At 39.7% G+C, this 27,395-nt stretch overlaps 1 protein-coding gene across 1 annotated transcript in view; it reads left to right on the top strand.

Moving 5' to 3' along the window:
* The window catches only part of LOC133550448 (autism susceptibility gene 2 protein homolog), a 644,977-nt gene extending 618,028 nt beyond the window's left edge, over positions 1-26,949 (top strand). Inside the window, exons 5-7 of the mRNA XM_061896430.1 lie at positions 18,067-18,134; positions 21,999-22,038; positions 26,821-26,949. Of these exons, the coding sequence (XP_061752414.1) occupies positions 18,067-18,134; positions 21,999-22,038; positions 26,821-26,949 (237 nt within the window). The remainder of the gene's footprint in view (positions 1-18,066; positions 18,135-21,998; positions 22,039-26,820) is intronic.
* Positions 26,950-27,395: the final 446 nt, after the last annotated feature.

Here is a 27,395-nt window from a genome sequence, read left to right as displayed (position 1 = left end):
TTGCAGTGACCAAACATGTCTGATTAGCACTCCACACAAGTCAATAACATCAACAAAACTCACTTTTGTGCATTCATGCACAACGTTAAAAGTTTGGTGGACAAAATGAGACAGAAAAAGAAGTGTCATTAAACACTACTAGAAAGTCAGAGAAATTTATACAGTGGGCCACTTAAAATGATGACAGAGGTCTGTAATTTTCATCATAGGTACACTTCAACTGTGAGAGACAGACTGTGAAAAAAAAATCCATGAATTCACATTGGAGGAATTTTCAAGAATTTATTTTTAAATTATGGTGGAAAATAAGTATTTGGTCAACCATTCAAAGCTCTCACTGATGGAAGGAGGTTTTGACTCAAAATCTCACGATACATGGCCCCGTTCATTCTTTCCTTAACACGGATCAATCTTCTTGTCCCCTTAGCAGAAAAACAGCCCCAAAGCATGATGTTTCCACCCCCATGCTTCACAGTAGGTGTGATGTTCTTGGGATGCAACTCAGTATTCTTCTTCCTCCAAACACGACGAGTGGAGTTTATACCAAAAAGTTCTATTTTGGTTTCATCTGACCACGTGGCATTCTCCCAATCCTCTGCTGTATCATCTATGTATCCATTTTGGTATAAACTCAAAAAGAATTCCTTGATTTTTTTTCACATTTTGTCTCTCACAGTTGAAGTGTACCTATGATGAAAATTACAGACCTCTGTCATCATTTTAAGTGGGAGAACTTGCACAATCGGTGGCTGACTAAATACTTTTTTGCCCCACTGTACATGTAAGAAAACTACGATGAGTTCAAGGACCGCCAAATACTCGAATCAGTGAGGCATGTTTAATGTAGGCTTCACGGTGGCAGAGGGGTTACTGCGTCTGCCTCACAATACGAAGGTCCTGACTAGTCCTGGGTTCAATTCCGGGCTCGGGATCTTTCTGTGTGGAGTTTGCATGTTCTCCCGTTGAATGCGTGGGTTCCCTCCGGGTACTCCGGCTTCCTCCCACTTCCAAAGACATGCACCTGGGGATAGGTTGATTGGCAACACTAAATGGTCCCTAGTGTATGAATGTGAGTGTGAATGTTGTCTTTCTATCTGTGTTGGCCCTGCGATGAGGTGGAGACTTGTCCAGGGTGTACGCTACCTTCCGCCCGATTGTAGCTGACATAGGCACCATGCCCCCCGCGACCCCAAAGTGAATAAACGGTAGAAAATGGATGGATGTTTGATGTAAATAGTGTGCTTTATAACAATTGGGGAGGTTTGTGTCATGTTTGTCCTCCTACAGAAACCATATTAAAGCAAAAAACATATTTTTTGTATTTTTTTCCCCTTATCTTTTTCCATTTTGTCATACATTTTGGAAAAGCTCAAGAGAGCCACTAGGGCGGCGCTAAAGAGCCGCATGTTAGACCAATCTCTTACCTCCGCTTCTGTCAGTGTTCTTAACAGCCAAAAAGTTGTCTGTATTCAGTGCTCTAGCAAATGTTCATACTGTATCAATAATGTGCTTGCTCATATGTTGCTTGATCTTGTATCTTGAAATCAATTTGATTCAATATGTGTCGAATTCTGTGATCAATTGTTGCTAATGTATTGTACCCGTAGGAGCAATAAATAAGCTAAAATGAGACAAGACATTACTGTGACAAAGGAGGTTGATTTGAGATAAATATTTGAGCAATATTTGAGAGGTGGGATACAGTGAGGAGAGCTCATATATAGTCGTGGTGAACATTTTACATACACATATTATTATGGCTGTCTTGAGTTTCCAATAATTTGTCCTATTTTTTGTGATAGAGTGATTGGAGCACATACTTGTTTGTTACAAAAAAAAACATTCATGAAGTTCGTTTTTTTAATGAATTTATTATGGGTCTACTGAAAACGTGACCAATTCTGCCCGGTTAAAAGTATACATATAGCAATGTGAATATTTGGTTACATGTCCTTTGACAAGTTTCACTACAATAAGGTGCTTTTGTTAGCCATCCACTTCTGGTAAGCTTCTGGTTGAGTTTTTGACCACTCCTCTTGACAAAATTGGTGCAGTTCAGCTAAATGTGTAGGTTTTCTGACATGGACTTGTTTCTTCAGCATTGTCCACACGTTTAGGTCAGGACTTTGGGAAAGCCATTCTAAAACCTTCATTCTAGCCTGATTTAGCCATTCCTTTATCACTTTTTGGGGTCATTGTCCTGTTGGAACACCCAACTGCGCCCAAGACCAAACCTCCGGGCTGTGGATTTTAGGTTGTCCTTAAGAATTTGGAGGTAATCTTCCTTTTTCTTTTTTCATTACGTTGCTAACTAACTAACAACATAACAAAAAGATGAAAGACAGCTCTTATCCTGGAAAAGTCGATGTACCACTGTACTAGTATTTGTACTATTACTTTGTCATGATCATTTATCAGTGTGTCACAGACTTCTGGAATGTTTGTATTGGGAATGTGTCAATCGGCTGATTTTCTTGAAAAAGTAAGTGATCACCTTTCAATACCATGAATGACACAATATGTTACATCCATCCATTTCTACCGCTTATTCCCTTTGGGGGCGCTGGTGCCTATGTCAGCTACAATCGGGCGGAAGGCGGGGTACACCCTGGACAAGTCGCCACCTCATCGCAGCAATCTGTTACATCAGACTAAATTAGAAGCCTTTGTTTGTTTACTTACTAATAAAAGACAAGTTGTCTAGTATGTTCACTATTTTATTTAGGGACAAACTTGCAATTAGAATCAAATGTTTAATGTAGCATAAGATTTTGTGTTAAAATAAAGCCAAAAATGCAATTTTTTGTGGTCCCCTTAGTGTAGAAAACTATCAAAGTGCCGAAAAGTATCGAAATACGGATATTGGTGTCGGGACAACACTAGTCAGTACAAGAGGAGGGCAGATCCATCCATAAATTGGTATTGTTGATACCAAGGGTAGTATGAGTACCGTATTTTTCGGAATATAAATCGCAGTTTTTTTCATAGTCTGGCCGGGGGTGCGACTTATACTCAGGAGCGACTTATGTGTGAAATTATTAACACATTACCGTAAAATATCAAATAATATTATTTAGCTCATTCACGTAAGAGACTAGACGTATAAGATTTCATGGGATTTTGCGATTAGGAGTGACAGATTGTTTGGTAAACATATAGCATGTTCTATATGTTATAGTTATTTGAATGACTCTTACCATAATATGTTACGTTAACATACCAGGCACCTTCTCAGTTGGTTATTTATGCGTCATATAACGTACACTTATTCAGCCTGTTGTTCACTATTCTTTATTTATTTTAAATTTCCTTTCAAATGTCTAGTCTTGGTGTTGGGTTTCACCAAATAAATTTCCCCAAAAAATGCGAGTTATACTCCAGTGCGACTTATATATGTTTTTTTCCTTCTTTATTATGCATTTTTGGTAGGTGCGACTTACACTCCGGAACGACTTATACTCCGAAAAATACGGTATATGATAAATATGTGTATTGTGTGTATATATAGTATATATTTGTATTTTTGTATTCTCAACATCTTTTATTTGGTCTTGTTTTTTAATGTTTACAAATTCAGGGGATAATTCCCCGGACATAGGAAGACTCTGAGGGCAAAACCCCAAAATTTGAAAAACAGCAATAGATGGTATTGTGTTGTTGTTTGGTTTAGTTACTGTGTACTATTGATTTTGTTTTGATCAAACAATTATTAGTAATAAAATAAAATAAGGAACAAGTTTAAAAACTGTGTTGATTTTGTTTAACTGTCAATTAGGATTGTACGGTATACCGGTACTATTATAATACCGTGTTAATAAAGAATGATATTCGGTACCATATCGCCTCTAAAAAGTACTCGTCCCCTCTGCTCCCCTTTGTTTTATCGGACATGACAGCGCGTCGTCGTCACATCGTGACATTGCTGGTTTTAGGAGCAGAGGAGCATGTTCGGCAGCGCACAATCACGGAGTAGTTACCAGCAGACACAGTGTGTGGACAGAAAAGGGAGAAATGGACGCTTTTTGGTTTAAAAACTAACATTAAAGGTGAAGTTATAACACTAAAACGCCCACTAGAAGAGTTACTTTAAGACATGGCTAGCTAGCTAGCATCTAGCCGCAGTGAGCAGTGTTTTAGTTACTTCTAAATCACTTATCCTGGCCTTCATGGCAAAAAATAAAGTACCTTTCTTACAGGTATCATCCCTGCAGGACGAGCAATAGCTAAACATGCTTCACTACACACCATAGCTCACCAGCGTCACAATGTAAACAAACGTATTGGTGGATCTACACCTTACATCCACTGTAATGATACCAAGTACAGGCGCGTACCATGAATTGATTTACGTGGACCCCGACTTAAAGGAGTTGAAAAACTTATTCGGGTGTTACCATTTAGTGGTCAATTGTACAGAATATATACTGAACTGTGCAATCTACTAATAAAAGTTTCAATCGATCAATCAAAGTGTATCAAGTCGATACTACTATGATTACATAGATATTTTTATCGTCTCAAAATATTTTTTCTTTTTAAAATTCCCATTATGTTTATAAACTCAGGAAATATGTCCCTGGACACATGAGGACTTTAAATGTAGGGTATCATCCAAAACTAATGTAAAGTATCCAAACAACAGAAGAATACGTAATTATTACATTTTAACAGAAGTTTAGATAGAACATGTTTAAAGAGAAAGTAAGCAGATATTAACAAATAGATTAATCATTGATTTTTACAGCTTGTCCCTCGTAATGTTGACGAAATAATAGAATGATAAATGACACAATATGTTACTGCATATGTCAGCAGCTAAATTAGGAGCCCTTGTTTGCTTACTTAATATTAAAGAAAAGTTGTCTCGCATCATGTTCACTATATTATTTAATGACAAAATGGCAATAAGAAACTCATGTTTAATGTACCCTAAGATTTTTGTAAAAATAAAGCCAATAATGACATTTTTTGTGGTGCCCTTTATTTGGAAAAGTATCGGTCCCGGTACCAAAATATTGGTATCGGGACAACCCTACTGTCAATAGAACTTACCATAAATAAAGATACACATTTACAGTCAATACATGTGATCGGTTATTGGTATCAAGTATCGGTGACCAAGATCGGCTGCGCTCACTTCCGCCTCGATAAAAATATTTCCAGACATGATGATGAAATAGACAATCGGTATCGGAATCGTCTGCATAAAACCTAGATCGCAATGTCCCGAGTGGGCTTGCCTGAAATCTATTCGTTATCACATTTTTTGTATCATTATTCGATACTTTTGTTTTCTATTGTGCAAGAGCTTCAATCAGGTTAGCATGATCATATCAACTGCGCTTCTCCGTCAGCGCTGATGCGATGCGTTATCATCACGGTATCTCACTTCTATTGAGTTTTTCCCTCTCGTTCTGTATTGTGTTGCTCTGAGAAATTTAGACGCTTCTTATTCCCAGAAAGGAGGACATAATGATAGCAATTGCTTTTCTCTCACAGCCACGCCAGGGCTCGTCTTGGTGGTAACCTGCAGACAGCGAGAAGGGTGAGGAATGAAAGAGAGCAGTTGATTAAATCGTCACCGCGTCGCGGTGCGGAAAGTCAATTCTGCTCGCCATCTGCGGCGATATCCTTTTATCTTAAAGTAATGAGCGATGGCACTTTTGCGTGGGGTTATGCGATGAGTTCCATTAGCGTGTTCCGTTTGCTTCACAAGCAAGTGCGAGTCGTTCCAGCTGGTTTGTCTCTCGGCAATCAAAGCCTGGTGGAAGAAAGAACAACGCGGAAGAGAAACCTTGTTAGCGGCGTCATTAACGCTGCTGGGATAATGTTGCTGATATGAACCTTTTGTACGCCGCGTTCACGATTGTGGCAAAGCAGCTAATGAGGGCTTGTTGTTTGTCGTCACATTCTGACGAGGTTCAATACAGGAAGGCTGATGCTGATCATCATTTTTCATCTTCTGTGAGAGACACACACATAACTGACATAGATGACACCTTTTTTCCACAAACTATACACCATTAGGGGCTTCGGTTTGGTGCGGCTGCATACGGATTAGACCCAGGGAGTGTGCGATGCGCCTCCACAAGCCCGGGTAGTGCGCTGATAACCACGACGTGTGAACATTTTCACTGATATCCTATGAAAAGTGGGGCCTACAAAAGTTAAAGTTAAAGTACCAATGATAGTCACACACACACTAGTTGTGGTGAAATTTGTCTTTTGCATTTCACCCATCCCCTTTCACCTCCTGGGAGGTGAGGGGAGCAATGAGCAGCAGCGGTGGGCACGCCCGGGAATCATTTTGGTGATTTAACCCCCAATTCCAACCTTTGATGCTGAGTGCCAAGCAGGGAGGCATAACTCCCATTTTTATAGTCTTTGGTATGACCCGGCCGGGGTTTGAACTCGGGACCTACTGGAAATTCTAACCACAAGGTCGCTGAGCAGGTACTGATGTTAGTTGTTTTTTTAGTCGTCCATTTTTGACTTGATTCTGTACTGATACCAAGTACAAGAGAATATATAGTCCAGGGGGTACCTGAAGGTATGCCAAAGGATACGTGAGATTTAAAAAAAAATATTCAAAAATTTCAAAAATCTGTTATGAATTAATTTTTGGGAATAATACTTCAACAAAATATGAATGTAAGTTCATAAACTGTGAAAAGAAATGCAACAATGCAATATTCAGTGTTAACAGCTAGATTTTTTTGTGGACATGTTCGATAAATATTGATGTTAAAGATTTCTTTTTTTGTGAAGAAATGTTTAGAATTAAGTTCATGAATCTCTATTACAATCCTCAAAGAGGGAACTTTAAGTTGGTGATCACTTCTATGAGTAGAAATCTTTATTTATAACTGAATCACTAGTTATTTTAAAATCTTTTTTCCAAATAGTTCAAGAAAGGCCACTACAAATGAGCAATATTTTGCACTGTTACACAATTTAATAAATCATAAACTGATGACATAGTGCTGTATTTTACTTCTTTATCTCGTTTTTTCAACCAAAAATGCTTTGTTCTGATTAGGGGGTACTTGAATAAAAAAAATGTTCACAAGGGGTGCATCAGTGAATAAAGTTTGAGAACCACTGATCTAGTTGATACCACTATTATTACATAAATATTTTTTATCGTCACAAAATCTTTTCTTCCTTTTTTTCAAATTCATTTTATGTTTATAAACTCAGGAAATATGTCTTTAGACACATGAAGACTTTGTATATGACCAATGTATGATGCTGTAATTACTTGGTATCGGATCGATACCTAAATATGTGGTATCATCCAAAACTAATATAAGGTATCAAACAACAGAATAATAAGTGATTATTACATTTTAACAGAAGTGTAGATAGAACATGTAAAAACGTAAAGTAGGCAGACATTAACAGTAAATGAACAAGTGGAATAATAATCCATTTTTACAGATTGTCCCTCATAATGTTGACAAAATATTAGAATGATACATGACACAATATGTTACTGCATATGTCAGCTGACTAATAAGGAGCCTTTGTTTGTTTACTTACTACTAAAAGACAAGTTGTCTAGTATGCTCACTATTTTGTGTAAGGACTATATTGTTCTTCGATTGCAATTATAAACATATGTGTAATGTACCCAAAGATTTTTTTTTTTTTTAATAAAGCAAATAATGCCATTTTTTGTGGTCCCCTTTTTTTTTTTTTTTTTTTAGGAATGTATCGAAATACATTTTAGGAGCGGTACCAAAATATTGGCATTGGGACAAGCGTAATAGGTACTGATGTATGTTTTTTTTTTTAGTCATCCATTTTTGACTCTGTCACCAGCTAGATTAGCGCATCAGCTGCAGTAGTAAGTGGAATCGTAAGATTTTGAGTAACTATGTTTGGCGTATGCAGTGATTGTGTGTGTGTGTTTGTGAGTGTGTGTGTGTGTGTGTGTTTGTGTGTGTGTGTGTGCGTGTGTGTGTGTGTGTGTGTGTGTGTGCATGGGTGTGTGTGTGTGTGTGTGTGTGTGTGTGTGTGTGTGTGTGTGTGTGTGTGTGTGTGTGTGTGTGTGTGTGTGTGTGTGCGTGTGTCGGGATTATTCCAGCGCACGGCAACAATGACAAAAAAACACTGGTCGCGCATCTTTGACATGAAAAGAGATTCTGTCGTCTAGATCAGAATTTCACAAACTTTTTTTTTTAAAACTAAGTACCACATTAGTGAAGTGAATTATATTAATATAGCACTTTTTCTCTATTGACTCAAAGCGCTTTACATAGTGAAACCCAATATCTAAGTTACATTTAAACCAGTGTGGGTGGCACTGGGAGCAGGTGGGTAAAGTGTCTTGCCCAAGGACACAACGGGAGTGACTAGGATGGCGGAAGTGGGAATCGTACCTGGAACCCTCAAGTTGCTGGCACGGCCACTCTACCAACCGTGCTGTATAACCCCATACTTAGCACTTAGTAACACCATTCTGACCAACAGCAGTAGGGTTGTACGGTACACCAGTATTGGTATAGTACTAATGAATCATAGTCGGTGCTATACCGCCCCTAAAAAGTAACTTTTTTCACGTTTCCCCTCAATTTAGATACGATTGCAAAGCTGACAATATTCTTCTATGAATTTATTTATCCATTAAAAAACACTCTTTGAGCTGCTGCTACCCAGATAAAGACTTTTGTATACTTATAATTATCGTATACTTGGCCTGTTTAGTTCCAGCAGTGCTGCCACCAATCAGGAGATTTTTGTATTGTTCAAGCATGGAAAAAAAGACCCTGATACGCAACACACCCACTAATTATACACACAATTGCATACATTGTGCAAACTATTTTTTAACACTTTTATTTAGAATCTAGGTCAGAGGTGTCAAACTCATTTTAGATGGGGGGCTACATGGAGAAAAATCTACTCCCGAGTGGGCCGGACCGGTAACATCATGGCACGATAACTTAAAAACAAAGACAACTTCAGATTTCACAACAAAATTAGGTACGTTATAAACCCCCACTCCCCTACCCCCCTCCGTTCGTCGGTTGAGGTGGGCGTGGTTGGGGGGGCGGGGGTGTATAACGTGGCCGGGAAGAGATGCATGGGATTCTGGGTATTTCTTCTGTTGTGTTTATGTTGTGTAACAGTGCGGATGTTCTCCCGAAATGTGTTTGTCATTCTTGTTTGGTGTGGGTTCACAGTGTGGCGCATATTAATAAGAGTGTTAAAGTTATTTATATCACAACAATGTGTGGCTGTTGAACAAGTATGCCTTGCAATTAATGATGTGTGCAATCAGGGGTCGACCGGATGTCACGCAGGTAGCATGGTGTGAAGGCGGGCGCGACGATATGTGTAAGAAAACGAAAGAATCTTTGTCACCACGACACGCCCTCAAAATAATTATGCGGCTGACAACCAGAGAATGCTAGCCCAGGGATTTCACTGGGAAAAGCACTGAAATCCGGACAACCACTCGGAAAAATCTTGAAGGTCGGCAAATATGCAGCTGAGCCACATCAGATTAATCAAAAATCAGCATGTGGTTCAGGAGCCGCGTTGCCGACCCCTGATCTACAAACATTCACAGAATTGCTATTGTGACATCAAGTGGACACATTCAGAACATCCGTTTCTTTCATTCAAAAAATTCGGTTCATTTTTATATTTAGCGAACTCATCCCGTGGGCCGGATAAGACCTGTTCGCATGCCTGATCCGGCCCGCGGGCCGTACGTTTGACACCCCTGATCTAGATAGACCAGGTCCATAGTTGGACTATTTTCATTTCATGTAGATGTGATGGCTTATCCTCCCTTCACTTCTTTATAGTGAATTTAAGATTTTAATCTTATATGCATTATTTATTCCTCCTGCCGACAAGATCTGAAGTTGTTGAAGGATGGAAGTAGAAAGGTATGTGTGGTGCAGGGAGTGAGAGATGAATCAAGAAGATCGTCTGAGGAGTGTTTGCCCAGCGCATTTATTGCCTCTGCATAATTTATGAGGAGCTGGAGCTGACCATCATGGCGGCGTGCTGCCGGCTGCACCCGCGAGTCATGTGGGACATGCCTGCAAATTGGATGCTGTGCTCCTGCTGAGCTCGCATGGCTCCTGTTTAGCATCCGGCCTAAAAAAACCAAGCAGTCGCATGCAGGGGCGTCACCAGACCTAATACTGTACTGGGGCACACCTGGGGCACAAATAATTCATGTGAGCGTGCAAAGCGCGCAAGCAAAAACATTTTTAGCAATTATTTATCATAAAAAATACATAAATAGTGCTTTAAACTATGAAATCATATCAGATGATGTTGTATGGATCTTTGATTAACCACCTGAAATTAACTAATGCATTTGACCTACTTGTGCACTTTTTTACTCCAGACTTCCAAACTGCTACTGGTAAAAGCAAAAAGGAAGAGCAATGAATCTTTTTGAAATATATATTCAGTAATCATCTGCAAATTTAACATCTACAAAAGTAAAACAAAAAATAAAGCACCCCTACATCTCTGGGTTCTTTTATATTATTTAATTTCCTTTTATGGCAATGTGACTAATCCTATTTCAGATACTCAAAACTATAAAATATACACAAAACAATAAAGCCACAGTAGTAGAATAAATGAACAACTGTTGTGTGTCTGTTCAGGGAATAGTTTTCTGAGAAGTAAACTGTAACGTCTCCTTTTCATTTTTGCAAAGTGGTCAATCACTCTGGACAGACATGGAAATATTACAGTAACTGTTATACAGTTGACCAGTGGTTCCCAACTGGTGAATCGTGACATAAAAGCGGATTGTGTGTCATTTTCAGTGAGTCGCAGTCAGATGTGTGCATGAAAAAAAAAAAAAGTTTAGGGAGAAAAAAATCAAATTGTGGCAACAAAACCAGATATTTTTAGCCATTTTTCTAGTGACTATTAGTGAGTATTTTAGCAAAAGGCAAACAGACTAACAAGTTGGAGGAGGACTCAGGACAGACATGGAAATATATATTTTTTAAATCTAAATGGGGCAAAACCCCCCGATATTTTCAGCCATCTTTCTGAAAACAAATACAGAAATGTTACCATTTTTTCTGGAAACAAAACCAGATGCTTTAGCTGCAGCCATTTTTCTGGTCACAAAACAAGATTATTTTAGTCAAAGTCACACCGATTAACAAGACAAGTCTACTGTGCTATTTTTCTGTGAAATAAACTTGAATGATTTAAAAGTTTGGCTCACGACTTGATGATATGGAAAAATGTTTTTCTTCCTGATGATAAACCATTTGAGAAGCACTCAACTCACACATGCTGACTCCAAATCATCATTGATGCAGAACCAGCAGACAATAACCAACATTATGTTTCATGTTCATTGGAAATTCCCCCGACAGCTCGTACAGCAAATGAATATGTTTGTCTTGATAGAAGGAATAAGGTTTGCTAACTTAGCATCAACTTAAGACAATGATGTTGCCTAGCTAGCTAGGACTTCACTTACATCTCTCATTCCTCGCTTCTTCTCAGCTGCGGTCGAATAACTTTCTTAAATCCATCTAGGAGTTACAGTTTGAGTCAAATCAAAATCAAAATATTGTAATTAACAAATTGTTGTTGGCTAACGTCACCTACCTCACGCAGTGATTCGAATCCCCCCTCTCTCTCTCTCTCTCTCTCTCTCTCTCAACTGTAGTCTCTATCGACACGTGAATAAATTACCATATTAAGTAGCCATGTGCTGACTGTTTCGTGGAGTGAATACAGTAGCAATCAATTATCATACTAAGTAGTATGTGCACTGTTGTCTATGTTATGTAGACTTAAAACTCTGAAGCGTTTTTTTTTTATTGGTGAATTTTTTACTGGGGCACTGCAGATCAACAGTGGGACACGTGCCCCAGTGAAATATGTCTGGCGACGCCCCTGGTCGCATGCTACCTTTTTTGAGCTTTGCGGTGCTCAGATCAGCAAAAAAAAAAAAAAAAAAAGAGATTGAAGCAGAAAAAAAAAAGAGGGTAGAAAGGCCCAGAGGGGAGGGCGCTTTGTCGCTTACTCCCCGCGCTGTCAATCATTCGCCCTCCTGTCTTTAATCGACACCCTCCCATCATTCTCTGCCCACTTCCTGGTTCCACACACACACACACACACACACACACACACACACACACACACACACACACACACACACACACACACACACACACACATATAGAATATGTTCCCCCGGTGCCTTCTTCATTACTGACATCAGTGCTTCTCTGCACCTCAGCCACATGCAAAACTTTGAGGCCGCCAGTCACGCAGCGTGACACTAATTACTTGATAAAGAATTAAGTGGACCTTGAAATTGAAATAGGAAAAGGGAGGAAAAAAATGAAATCCAACCACTTTTTTTCCCCCTTCCTTCAAGGTCCCCTTCCTTCTCCTCCTCATCTCCGGCCTCCAACAACAGCAATTGAATGTGTTTTTTTTTTATGAAACTTCAGGGTCTGTGGGATAACCTGATCCAGATTTGAGGACTTTTTAAAAATGTGTATATCATTTTAAATTCTGCGATGAGGTGGCGACTTGTCCACGGTGTACCCCGCCTTCGTCCGATTGTAACTGAGATAGGCGCCAGCGCCCCCCGCGATCCCAAAAGGGAATAAGAGGTAGGAAATGGATGGATGGATGGATGAATCATTCTAAATTCTTATATAAGACAAAAACACATATGTTTTTCTTTTTTATGCATTCTAATTTGTAATATACGTCAAGTACAAGGTGGCTAATGTTGGATTCGGTTGTCTTTTTATTTCCTATTCAGATTTTAGAACAGCTAAAGTGTGAGCCTTTTATATAGACCTTGAATTTGGAATGTCGTAATGAAGCCATAACAATCTGTTATCTCAACTGTCCGAGGTAGGGTGTAGAAGAAGAGGGGCGGGTGAGAGTGAGTGAGGAGGGAGAAACTGGTGTTTTTCATCAAACAAATTACCCCAAAAATACGATTTATACTCCTGTGGGACGTATATATGTTTTTTCCTTCTTTATTGTGCATTTTCGGACGGTGCGACGTATAATCCGAAAAATACGGTATTTTTATGAATAGCAATCTATTTTTGAAGTTGTAAGGGTATTATTTTAATTTCATATCTGAGGTTTTTTCAACAAGTAACGCATTTGTTGTCAAGAGGTGGGGGTTTTCGCAGCTTGTTCTCCCAGGATGCAAATGGACTACTCTGGACCAGGCTTGAAGGTACGAAAATTTTTAATTAACAGCTATCAAAATAGGAACAAACAAACATGTGCACGAGGCAAAAACACAACTAAGACAGAACTATGGACAAGAAAAAAACACAGTTTAGTGAGTTTTAATTCTTGTTTGTGTTTTTGCCCTGTGCACCTTTTTGTGTGTGCCTATTTTGATAGTTATTAAACAAAAATGTTCCTACCTTTACACCACGAATAAACAAAACTTATTTGGCCAAGTGCGTGAAGCAACTGGGATGAGAATCAGCACCTCCAAGTCCGAGTCCATGGTTCTCGCCCGGAAAAGGGTGGAGTGCCATCTCCAGGTTGGGGAGGAGATCTTGCCCCAAGTGGAGGAGTTCAAGTGCCTTGGAGTCTTGTTCACTAGTGACGGAAAAGTGGATCGTGAGATCGACTGGTGGATCGGGGCGGCGTATTCACTAATGCGGATGCTGTATCGATCCGTTGTGGTGAAGAGGGAGCTGAGCCGGAAGCTTTGAGCTTTGGGTTATGACTGAAAGGACAAGATCACGGGTACAAGCGGCCGAAATGAGTATCCTCCATTGGGTGGCGAGCTCTTTCTTAGAGGTAGGGTGAGAAGCTATGTCATCCAGGAGGAGTTCAAAGTAAAGCCGCTGCTCCTCCACATCGAGAGGGGCCAAATGAGGTGGTTCTGGCATCTCGTCAGTATGCCACCTGAGCGCCTCCCGAGGGAGGTGTTTCGGGCACATCCGACTAGTAGGAAGCCACGGGGAAGACCCAGGACACGTTGGGAAGACTATGTCTCCCGGCTGGCCTGGAAACGCCTCGGGATCCTCCGGGAGGAGCTGAACGAAGCTGCTGGGGAGAGGAAGTCTGAGCTTCCCTACTTAGGCTGCTGCCCCCGCGACCCAACCTCGGATAAGCGGAAGAAGTTGGATAGATGGATGAATGGATACTTGGCATGAAAACGAGCAGCATGAACTATGGCATGAACAGAGCAACGTGAACTAATCATGAGAGGAGCAACATGAACTATGGCATGAAAACTAGCAATGTCGCCAGCGGCAGGTGAAAATCATAAGTCACCATGGCAACCAAACAAACAAGAGTCCACCAAAAAACAGGAACTAATGGAGTTAAAAAAAAACAGAAAATAACAATAACATAATCCAGACCACCGAACATGACATTTGTGGGTAAAAGGCTTTTTTTTAATTAAAAAGTTAAATTTTTTCTTAAAGGAAATTTTACTATGGATTAATGTCATTAACATTGTTTACAATCACCCAACATCGAGTTAGCATAACTCAACCTTTGGGTTAAACAATTCAACACAATAGTTTAGTGGGGAACCACCCAACATTAAGTTATCATAACTAAATTTTTTGGTTAAATAATTCAACAGAAATGTTGGGTTGAAAAAAATGTTGTGTTAAAACAACTTAAATAAGGGTTCGTCCTTTTCTGAACCAGCAGTTTTTTTAACCCAACATTTTTTAGTGTAAAATGGCGGCCATAAAGTCCTCTGAAAAAATCCCAAAAACGCCGACAATACTCAATATACACGTGAATATTTGAGAAGTATTAGCGCCATTGGGCAGCACGGTTATACAGGGGTTAGTGCATGTGTCTCGCAATACAAAGGTCCTGCGTTCAATCCCGGGCTCGGGATCTTTATGTGTGAAGTTTGCATCTTCTCCTCGTGACTGCGTGGGTTCCCTCCAGGTACTCCGGCTTCCTCCCACCTCCAAAGATATGCACCTGGGGATAGGTTGATTGGCAACACTAAATTGGCCCTAGTGTGTTAATGTGAGTGTGAATGTTGTCTGTCTATCTGTGTTGGCCCTGCCATGAGGTGGCGACTTCTCCAGGGTGTACACTGCCTTACGGCCGAATCCAGCTGTGATAGGGTCCAGCACCCCGCAACCCCGAAAAAGGGACAAGCGGTAGGAAATGGATGGATGTTTAGGAAATATAATTCAGTTTTTGGGGTTATAAGGGTGTAATGTTAACTCAATTTCTGGGGGTTTTCAAAATGGTAAAATATTTTGGGGGGTTTTTTCACTGCATGTTTGGGTTAAAGACTTTTTTTTATTAAAACGTTCCTTTTTCTTGAGGGAATTTTACTATGGATTAATGTCTTTAACATTATTCAACATCACCCAACATTAACTTTTGGGTTAAACAATTTAATGCAATAGTTTGGTGGGGAATAACTCAACATTAAGTTATCGTATCTCAACTTTTTGGTAAAATAATTCAACGCAAATGTTGGGTTGAAGAAATTAACCTAAAATGTTGAGGTAAAATAACTCAAATAAGGGGTTTGTCTTGTACTGGTATATATACATTAGATATGCGCGGATAGACAATTATATAATCCGCATCCGCGTCACCAAAATCGTCATCCAACCGACCCAACTTTTTATCGGGACCGTACCCGCCCGCCGACCGCCCGCTGAATTACATCAGCTATTTAAAACTGTTTCACAGAGTAATGTAGTCAATTGGAGCCGCTAACATTCTCGCGACTATTCAATAACGTTCATCCTGATGACAAGAATATGGGCGTGCTGTGAAGCCATTGCCTTTGGCACCTTCAACAACATATACGAACCGATTGTTGATCCAGCAACATGTTGTGTGCAGCTTCCGCAATCATACGTATGAGATTGAAAGGCATACTGGGTGATACAGAGTACACTGATGGTTGTGATATAAACAACTTTAACACTTACTAATATGCACCACGCTATGAAGCCACACAATACAAGATTGACAAACACATTTCAGGAGAAAATCCTCACAGTATCCATCCATCCATCCATTTTCTACCGCTTGTCCCTTACGGGGTCGCGGGGGGCGCTGGCGCCTATCTCAGCTACAATCGGGCATCTTCACAGTAACACAACATAAACGCAAGACAACTAATACCCATAATCCTTTGTATTCATGACACATCCTGAATATATTTTACACCCCCGCGCCCCCAACCCCACCCACCTTACCGACGCACGGGGGAGGTGGCGGGGTTTGGGGGGTATAAAATAGTCAGGAAGTGTCATGAATACAAAGGATTATGGGTTTTTGTTGTGTTGCGTTTATGTTGTGTTACTGCGAGGATGTTCTCCCGAAATGTGTTTGTCGTCCTTAATTGGTGTGGCTTCAAAGCGTGGCGCATATTACTAAGAGTGTTAAAATTGTTTATATCACAACCATTAGTGTACTCTGTGTCACCCAGTATGCCTTGCAGTCGTGTGCGTGTTGCCGCGGAAGCCACACACAACATGATGCTGGACTGACAAGCAGATCGTGTATGATGTAGAAGGCGTCAAAGCCAATGGCTTCATAGCACGCACTAATATTTAATATCTGGGTGACTGCCGGCAGTCATTCAAGAGAATAATAGCGTCTCCCATTGACTTCTTCGCTTTATGACACGGGTCTTAAATGGCTCTTTGAATTTGTAAAGGATACCGATCCCAGAACCATGTATATCAAATGTCTCCGGATGGTTCAACCACCACCCGCCTGAATCTAATTAAAATCTATTTTTTCGTCATGTCAACCACCTTACCCGCGGACTCCGCGGATGAGACCGCAAACCGCGCATCTCTAATATACATTTTGTGTTTATTTTTTATTTTACACATTCCCAGCTGAATATCAGGTCCCACCAGTGACTCCTTAAAATGCGTAGTGGCAGCGACACCCGGAGAACTTGGGTGCGTTTGCTACATCATTTTTTTTTTCTTTTTTTTGCATTTTCACAAATAGAATAAAGGTTTCACAAATCAAACAGCTTTTGGGTCCATGGGATAATCTAGTTCAGATTTGAGATGTCGAGGTCTAATGGTTTTTGATCCGAACCTGGACTACCGAAAAAGGTTTAAATGTGTCCTTTTTTTATATACTTTCACCAATTAAAGGGTTCACAAACCATAATCATTGATTGATTGATTCTTTAAACAACATGTAGGTTCATAATTTTACGACATTGTTGTTTTTTGTCATTATTTTGCACCATGGACAAAATTATTCAATCATCACATTTCAAGTAAAAAGTATCATCTAGTATCCATCCATCCATCCATAACCTACCGCTTATTCTCTTTTGGGATTGCAGGGGGCGCTGGTGCCTATCTCAGCTACAATCGGGCGGAAGGTGGGGTACACCTTGAACAAGTCGCCACCTCATCGCAGGGCCAACACAGATAGACAGACAAAATTCACATTCACATTCACACACTCGGGCCAATTTAGTGTTGCCAATCAACCTATCCCCAGGTGCATGTCTTTGGTATCGACTATCATTATTGTTCACCCTTCCAGTCGGAGGCTGGCAATAGAAGCTAACTTCAGCCTCATCCATGCATCACTATGTACACTTGTGTCATTGGCGGAGCAGGAAGGGGCTCGGGATAGGTAGTAAAATTGCATATGAAGCACCTGTCATTCATTAAAGGTGCTGTTTGCAAATTGTCTGCATGTTTCCCAATTACTAAGTTCATGTAATAAAACTGGTTCCAAGAGAAGCAACAAACAATTTTCAGTCCTGTTGTTGTTATGATATAATATACATTCAATGACAGCAAACGCAAACTTTACAAATTGCTATGAATAGCTAACAACACCTAACACTAATGTGCCTGCATGTGTTATGTACGTATGTACTTACGTCATCACGTCTTAGAAGCCTAAGAGGGTGGGAAAGAACGCTTAAAATAAATTGCGTGTAAATGTTGCAATCTGCCCCTTCAATTGACATTTTACACATGCTTCTCCATGAGAGAAGGGTCGCCATGTTTGTTTGTGTATTTGACATGTTTGATTTAAATGCAATGGGTATCAACATCTCTTTTCTTTCTGTTGCAGTGCGACACTGAGAGCGAGAACGACAAGGTAAGACTGACATTTATTCAAAATAACATCACATGTTTCATGTGGCTCAATCCAATTTAAATAACAGCCTGATATTATTTACCACATGTAATTACAGGCTTATTAACTACTACCACGCTTCAATTTACAGTTACACATTAATTATCCATATCTTTGTCTGCTGTCTGTTTGACTTTAGTGTGATGTAATATTTTGCACAATCACAGTCAACGCTGTTGAACACTGTCCTATATAGTTTAGGTATTAGTATTATTATTATTATTATTATTATTATCATTAAGAGTGAATTTACAGTTAATACATGACAGATTAACATATCATTATTTGTCAAGTGCATGCAACAATTTATAACGTTGTGCATAATTGTTTCCAAAAAGACAAAATGAAGAACAATTTTCTTTCACTGAAAAGGTTTAGGCTATTTTGCCTACACTTCTTACGTTTCTGAAAATATGAATAGTACAGTACAAGACAGAGTGTTTATGTGTACAGTAATCTCTCAGCAAATCATTCTTATATATTGTTTGTCAAAATGAAGCATTTTTGAAATATACAAATGGCTGATTAAAAACCCATCAAAGCGAGCTGTTTAGTATTGTGGTCACTGATTGGCTCAGCCTCTGCCAGCATTACTGTATTCGATTTAAAGAGTGTAAAGGCGATTATGTGGGTGTTTGTTTCATGTCTGAAGGGCTCCCATGGTGTAAAAAAATATGTATTTATAATGTTGTTAACAAGTTTAGTATGTTCTAACTATATTTTATTTATCATTAACAATTACTAATGTCACGGTCAGGCTCAGAACCAATTAACTGTGATGAAGGAGGGATTATTGTATGCAAATATTCATAATTTATTTGTATACCTATGTGTTTTTACATTATTTCTAAATATATGAAACATTTAAATTTTTAATTGTGATTTAATAATTTATTTTGCATTTGTTCCTACGTTTGCTTGTGAGTGCCTATAAATACTTCTTATTTCATATCTGTTGGTTCGTATCTGAACCAGGTATTTTGGATCACTTCTGAAAGCATAACATTATTTAATTTACATATCATTTGAACACTTTTGTAGTCTACAACAGTGGTTCTCACCTTTTTTTTCAGTGATGTACCCCTGTGAACATTTTTTTTAATTCAAGTACCCCCTAATCAGAGCAAAGCATTTTTGGTTGAAAAAAAGAGATAAAGAAGTAAAATACAGCAATATGTCATCAGTTTCTGATTTATTAAATTGTATAAGAGTGCAAAATATTGCTCATTTGTAGTGGTCTTTCTTGAACTATTTGGAAAAAAAGATATAAAAATAACTAAAAACTTGTTGAAAAATAAACAAGTGATGCAATTATAAATGAAGATTTCTACAAATAGAAGTAATCATCAACTTAAAGTGCCCTCTTTGGGGATTGTAATAAAGATCCTTCTGGATTCATGAACTTAATTCTAAACGTTTATTCAGAAAAAAAAAATCTTTAACATCAATATTTATGGAACATGTCAACAAAAAATCTAGCTGTCAACACTGAATATTGCATTGTTGCATTTCTTATTTTGTTGAAGTATTATTCAATAAATATATTTATTAATGATTTTTTAATTGTTGCTATTTTTAGAATATTTAAATAAAATCTCACGTACCCCTTGGCATTTGAGAACCACTGGTCGACAAGATAATCCATTAAAATATTATTTTCTGACATTATAAAAAGGTATTTGATCAATGGCTGTCATGTTGCTTACAAATAAATTATTCAATATATTATTGGTTCCAAACGTGTTTATTTTGATATTTGTTCAGCAAATACGGTATGTGGTATTGTAGGACGCAATGTAATCAAGCTCGAGCCACTCCAAGCATTTTGCAATGCCTTTCCTCGTCTTGTGTAGACAAAGCTGCTGCTTTGATTGAGACAATACTCAACTCTGTTGATTGAAATTGTTCCTGCCTTTGAGGTAATTCATTTTTCTTTCTGAGAGCAGGAGAGAACATGTCTTGCCGTATTACCTCGACTGATTAATTCACTCACTTTATAACTGTGACGACAACACCTCCCCGTCATTGATTAATTGCCTGTTCAGGTAACAGAGTGAATTATAAGTACACAATCTAAATCGTTTGTTCGTCCTAATTGGACGTGTGTACACTTCTGCTGCTACGGTCATGTGCTCATCGCCATTTAGGTTTACCCTCTGAATGATCAATGAATGGATCGACTTTACAACACCACAGTTGACACCGTTGAAAAGAGCATAGTGACATTAAGTTTCACAAATATCAGCATTTAATACTAGTTATTTTAGTCCTTTTGTTTACAAAATGTTGGAACCCCAACCAGACATACAACACTAGTACATATCACATGAAAAAAAACATTTTTTGAATAATTGTATTGTAAGGGGGCCCAATATTATTACCTATATTAAAAAACACAGTCTAATAAAAATGACTGCTGTCATTTCATTATTATAAGGACACTTTTAAATTGTTATGATGTCAGGTTTGAGACAGGTGTTCCACTGAATGCTCAGAGATAATGCGTTTGCTCACACACATGAAAAACTAGAGGGGAACATTGCTATAATCTCTTGCTGGTTTGGGGGCTGGTTGTCTCCTGCTTCTCCTGTGCCTTGTCCCCTGCCGGACGTGTCTGTTTACGACCAGCAGTTGGCCTACTCGGCGGCACAGTGAACCCTTGTTCTCTGGGCACTGCACCTGCTGTTTTGGGTTGGGCTTTCTGGGTGGCCGGGGCTGTAATTTGTCTCCTGCACATATTGGGAGACAAATATATTACACATGCGTACATTTATACATAGGTAGATACCCATGCACATATACATATATACACGCATGCATATAATCACGTTTCATCAAACTTATATTAATGTAACCCCCCTCAAGGAATCTGGGTAGAAACACGGCACACTGCTAATCTTTAACCTATTTTCACCATAACAATTTATAAAGTCAATAGAGCCCCCTCCTCTTTCCAGCCCCTTTTTGTGAATTATTCATTACATTAATTTATTGTTTCATTTAAAGTGATTGTAATGTTAATAATAGAGGTAATTACTATTATTATTATTATTAATTACCAATAGTGTTATTTCTGTTGGTATTGGTATTTTCTTTTTTTTTTGCTCACTTATTAATATTCATTGTCATTTTTTATTATTAATATTTACTTCACTCACTGCTTATTTGATATAATTTTTCATATCACAGTTGTAGATATCGTATTTGCTGATAATGTTGTCTCTCTGTCTTAGCCTCCTCTTGTCCCCAAAATTTAATTTGTTCAATTTTCCCCTCTCTTGCTTTTTTTTCTTCTCTCTATCCCCTCCTACTACGGTCCGGCTGTGCCAAACATTAAAGAAATCCAATCCAAGAGAAGTATACCACACTTCTGCTTTGCTAAAGCCATTCTGTACATAAGATATGGGCATCTACATCAACAATGAATTCTCTAAGATGCACCTGAAAAACTCAGATCATTGAAAAAACAAATGCTCTGGTCTGATAAGACAAAGATTGAACTCTTTGGTGTGAATGCCGGGCGTCATATTTTCAAGAAACCAGGCCAATACCATCCCTGGTGGCAGCATCATGCTGTGGGGATGGGAACTGGGAGACTAGGCAGGATAGAAGGAACTATGAATGCAGCAATTTACAGAGACATCCTGGATGAAAACCAACTCTCCCCATCCAACCTGATGTAGCTTGAGAGGTGCTGCAAAGAGGAAAGAGCAATACTGCCCAACGATATGTGTGCCAAACTTTTGACGTCGCATTCAAAAATACTTGAGACTGTAATTGCTGTAAAGTATTGAGCAAAGGCTGTAAATGCTTATTTTAGTTGTCATTATGGGGTATTGCGTCATGCTCACGCATTGTGGCTGTAGTTGTGACATTAAGCAGCAGGAGGCAGGTGGTGACGTGCAGGTAAGAGTCTTTTTAAGTATTTCAAGTTTTACATAATATCACAACAACAGAAATCTTGTCAATACACAACCGAGAACATCTTCCAACCCTGACTGCAGGGGAGGCTGGCTTATAAAGAAGCCTGACTGGAAACCATGAACAGGTATGCTCAGGTTTCCAATCAGGGACGCGTGAGGTAAACAGTGCACAGGCCAGAGTGGTGTATACAGGAAGTCAAAATAAATAAGAACGGTTGACAAGAAAAAGATACAGAATAAAAGGCAACACAAGAACATACGAAACCTGGAACGACAGGTTGTGGCATATTGTGTGTAGAATTTTGAGGAAAAAAAAATAAATTTTTTACATTGTGGAAAAATGCACGCAACGCAACAAATAACTAAAATTAGTAGTAAATAATACATACTGGGCATTCGATTGCAACATGTATAGACAAACAACAAAACAAACACAACAAGCAAAAAATACTTACAATATTATGTTATACTCTATATTGTCAAAGGTATTTGGTCACCTGCCTTGACTCACATATGAACTTGAAGTGCCATCCGAATTCCTAACCCATAGGGTTCAATATGATGTGGGTCAACTTAATTTTAGAAGCTCTAAAGTAATGCCACTCTTACTTGAGTACACTTTTGGCTACTTTGCCCGTCTAATGTCTTGTGAATTAATATTGTGAAGTTTCAAAGATTTTGTTAAAGTTAAAGTACCAATGATAGTCACACACACTAGGGGTGGCAAAATTATTATCTGCATGTGATCATGTTCCTTTTAGTTAGGTTCTGTTTTGTTTTTGACTCCATTAGTTCCTGTTTTTGCGCACCCTGGTTTGTTTTAGTTTCCATGACAACCATTAGTTTCACCTGGCTCATTTGTTTGGACTCACCCACCTGTCAATAATCACAGCACTATTTAAGCCTGTAGTTGCCAGGCAGTCAGCCAGGAGACATCACCTTCTACACACCCTTGATACCCGATTGATTGCTCACTTCTTGCCATAGATTCATGCTTTTCACGTCACAGTGTTTTTGTTTTTGTTGTCCGTAGTTCTGCCATTGTGCGAGTTTTTGTTTTCAGAGCCAAGTTTTGAACCTCTGCTGAGAGCGCCTTTAGTTTATTCTTTTTTTTTAAATTAATAATAAAGGATGTCATTACCTTCACGCCATGTCCGGTCCAGTCGATTTGCATCACGGGAAAACAAACCGCATGAAAGTCCACATCATGACAGTCCCATTTCTATAGTCTTTGGTATGACTCGACGGGGTTGGAACTCACAACCTACCGATCTCACGGCGGACACTCTAGCCACTAGGCCACTGAGTAGGTTCGATCTATCCATCGATCTTTACGGGGTCACGGGGGGACTGGACCCTATCCCAGCTGCACTCAGGTATAATTGTTCAAATTTTACCCAGCCCTTTTCATGATACTGACATTTTTTTTGCAGTGTTTGCGTGTTGGAATATATACTTTTCACAACCTAACCACATACAAAAAAAGCTTGGATCGGATTTGGAAAGAAATTGTAATTGCCCTGCAGTGAGAACATCATTCTAGAACCAGATCCTGTTTGTCCTTGAAATGAAATAAAATGTTGTTGTTTTTTTTCTCTTCCTTTTATAGACGATCTGCAGAAGTTGTGTTTCTCCATGACTTGGCGGCGCGATGCATAAAACCAGTTTATATGCTCCTTGCGGCGCGGTGCGCAAGCAGAGTAATAGAAAAGGCAACTTGTCAGCGTTAAAAGATGATGTGTTTTGCCCCCTCCAAAGAGGAGGAGAGTAGTGTTTACAGGCTTGAGTGGGTTCTCGCTAGGTTGAAGCTGAGGCTGATTGCACGAGAGTACCCTGTCAGCCAATGATTTGTCATGTACTTTATCTTCCTTGTCACTCTGCGCTGCGTTTTCATAGGTAACCCCCTCCCCCGCCGACCCCCCCAGGGCTTTGTACTCAGTCAGTGCAGGAAATTTGTATTTACTTTGGGGGAGTGTTTTTTTTCCTGGTGGATAATATGACCCTTAGCGGACCCGGATCATGGGTTAGTTGAAGTGATATTTTCCGTTAATGGTAGTCGTACATCACGGCTGTCAGGACGGGTTAGGAGGAGAGAACATTACAGCTCCATTTTAGCACTACGGGCTTCTGGGATTGTTTTCCATAACCGAGTATGACATGACCGCTCTGTGGAGTGCATGCATTCAATTTTATTTTCTCCCTCCCCCTGCAACTTCTGCGACTTTACCCCCTGTCTGGGTCTCAGGGCTGCCACAGTGATGGATACCCCCCGAGTCCCAGTAGCCTTGTCCAAGGTTAGCTGGTGTCATGGACCTACACGGCTCCTTTCCATCCAATAACAGGCAAATACCTGCGTCCTTTGAGGCGCATTCACACGGGACTGTGGATCACCAGGGTCCCTTTGCTATGCTAATAAACAACAATGAACAAGAATTCTGCGGAATAAGAATGGTATTTAGTTAGTTGTTCGGATTTTAATAAAGCTTGGAGGAACTGTCTAAAATGGGCCTGATCATTTTTACTACGTGACTAGATATGAGCTTTAGTGTGTGTGTATGGTAGCCGTCTGCGTTTCTGGGTGTTGTTGATAAATAGCTTTCACCTTGTATAGTATCAATCAATCAGTCAATGTTTATTTACAAACCCTGTTTCCATATAAGTTGGGAAATTGTGCTAGATGTAAATATAAACGGAATACAATGATTTGCCCATCCTTTTCAACCCATATTCAATTGAATGCACTACAAAGACATGTTCAAACTCATAAACTTTATTTTTTATTTTTTTGCAAATAATATTTAACTTAGAATTTCACGGCTGCAACACGTTCCAAAGTAGTTGGGAAAGGGCATGTTCACCACTGTGTTACGTCACCTTTTCTTTTAACAACACTCAATAAATGTTTGGGAACTGAGGAAACTAATTGTTGAAGCTTTGAAAGTGGAATTCTTTCCCATTCTTGTTTTATATAGAGCTTCAGTCGTTCAACTGTCCGGGGTCTCCGCTGTCGTATTTTATGCTTCATAATGTGCCGCACATTTTCAATGGTAGACAGGTCTGGACTGCAGGCGGGCCAGGAAAGTACCCACACTCTTTTACAACGAAGTCACGCTGTTGTAACACGTGGCGTGGCATTGTCTTGCTGAAATAAGCAGGGGCGTCCATGATAACGTGGCTTGTGTAAATTACCCATGCCTTGGGCACCAATACATCCCCATACCATCACAGATGCTGGCTTTTTAACGCCTATAACAATCCGAATGGTTATTTTCCTCTTTGTTCCGGAGGACACCACGTCCTCTGTTTCCAAACATAATTTGAAATGTGGACTCGTCAGACCCCAGAACACCTTTCCACTTTGCATCAGTCCATCTTAGGTGAGCTCGGGCCCAGCGTTCAGTGTATTGTTGATAAATGGGTTTGGCTTTGCATAGTAGAGTTTTAACTTGCACTTACAGATGTAGCAACCAACTGTAGTTACTGACAGTGGTTTTATGAAGTGTTCCTGAGCCCATGTGGTGATATCCTTTACACACTGATATCAGTTTTTGATGCAGTACCGCCTGAGGGATCAAAAGTCCATAATATCCTTGCAATAGCTCGTTGAGAATTGTTGTTCTAAAACTGTTTGACAATTTGCTTACAAAGTTGTGACCCTTGCTCCATCCTTGTTTGTGGATGACTGAGCATTTCATGGAATCTGCTTATATAACCAATAATGGCACCCACTGGTGCCCAATTAGCCGGTTTACCTGTGGGATTTTCCATATAAGTGTTTGACGAGCATTTTGTTACTTTGTCAGTCTTTTTGCTACTTGTGCCCGCTTTTTTGAAACATGTTGCAGGAATCAAATTCCAAATAAGCTAATATTTGCAAAAAATAACAAAGTTCTCCAGTTTAAACATTAAGTATCTTGTCTTTGCAGTCCATTCAATTGAATATAGGTTGAATAGGATTTGCAAATCATTGTATTCTGTTTTTATTTAAGATTTACACAACGTGCAAACTTCACTGGTTTTGGGTTTTGTATTTGTGGTGGAGCGGGTGTGGCCAGCGGTGTGTTAAGGGTGTGTCAATGTAATATATTATTATTTGCAAATTTCTGCTACGACTCATGTCCATCCATCCATTTTCTACCCCTTTTCCCTCTTGGTGTCGCAGGGGTGTTGGAGCCTATCTCAGCTGCTTTTGGGCGGAAGGCAGTGTACACCCTGGACATGTCGCTACCTCATTGTAGGGCCAACACAGATAGACAGACAACATTCACACTCACATTCACAAACTAGGGCCAATTTAGTGTTGCCAATCAGCCAATCCCAAGGTGCATGTCTTAGCATGATTATATGTAAATGTATTGTCCAGGTGTGCAGATGGCAGACATTGTTTGTGGTGTCATGAAGGAGAGCGGTTTGCAGATGTTGACAATATAAATGGAGTGGCCAATGGTAGGAGTGGGGTTATGATGTGGGCAGGCGTACGTTATGGACAACAAAGGCAAGTCCATTTTTTTAATGGCACTTTGAACGCACAGAGATGCTGCGACGAGATTCTGAGGCCCATTGTTGTTCTATTCAGCCGAAACCACTGCAGCATGATAAAGTACGGCTCCGTGTTGCAAGGATCTGTACACAATTCCTGGAAGGTGCAACCACCCCAGTTCTTGCATGGCCAGCATACTCACCGGACATGTCACCCATTGAGCATGTTTGGGATGCTGTGGATCGGCGTATACAACAGCTTGTTCTAGTTCCTGCCAATATCCAGCAACTTTGCACAGCCATTGAAAACAAGTGGACCAACATTCCACAGCCCAGCATCAACAACCTGATCAGCTCCATGCAAAAGAGATGTGTTTCACTGGGTGAAGCAAAGGGTGGTTACACCAGATACTGACGGCTTTTCTGATCCCCCCGGACCTTTAATTAAGCAAAACTGCACATTTCAGCGTGGCCTTTTATGGTCGGCAGACTCAGGCACACCTGTGCAATAATCATGCTGATTAATCAGCATCTTAATGCAGTGGTTCTCAACCTTTTTTCAGTAATGTACCCTTGTGAACATTTTTTTTTAATTCAAGTACACCCCAATCATAGCAAAACATTTTTGGTTGAAAAAAAGAGATAAAGCAATAAAATACAGCACTATGTCATCAGTTTCTGATTTATTAAATTGTATAGCAGTGAAAAGGGCTTCACGGTGGCAGAGGGGTTAGTGCGTCTGCCTCACAATACGAAGGTCCTGCAGTCCTGGGTTCAAATCCAAGCTCGGGATCTTTCTGTGTGGAGTTTGCATGTCCTCCCCGTGAATGCGTGGGTTCCCTCCGGGTACTCCGGCTTCCT

The sequence above is a fragment of the Nerophis ophidion genome, linkage group LG04, assembly GCF_033978795.1.
Source record: "Nerophis ophidion isolate RoL-2023_Sa linkage group LG04, RoL_Noph_v1.0, whole genome shotgun sequence".
In the NCBI taxonomy this organism is placed as follows: Eukaryota; Metazoa; Chordata; class Actinopteri; order Syngnathiformes; family Syngnathidae; genus Nerophis; species Nerophis ophidion.
The sequence above is the reverse complement of the archived record's forward strand: the minus strand, read 5'-3'. Positions and strand labels throughout refer to the sequence as shown.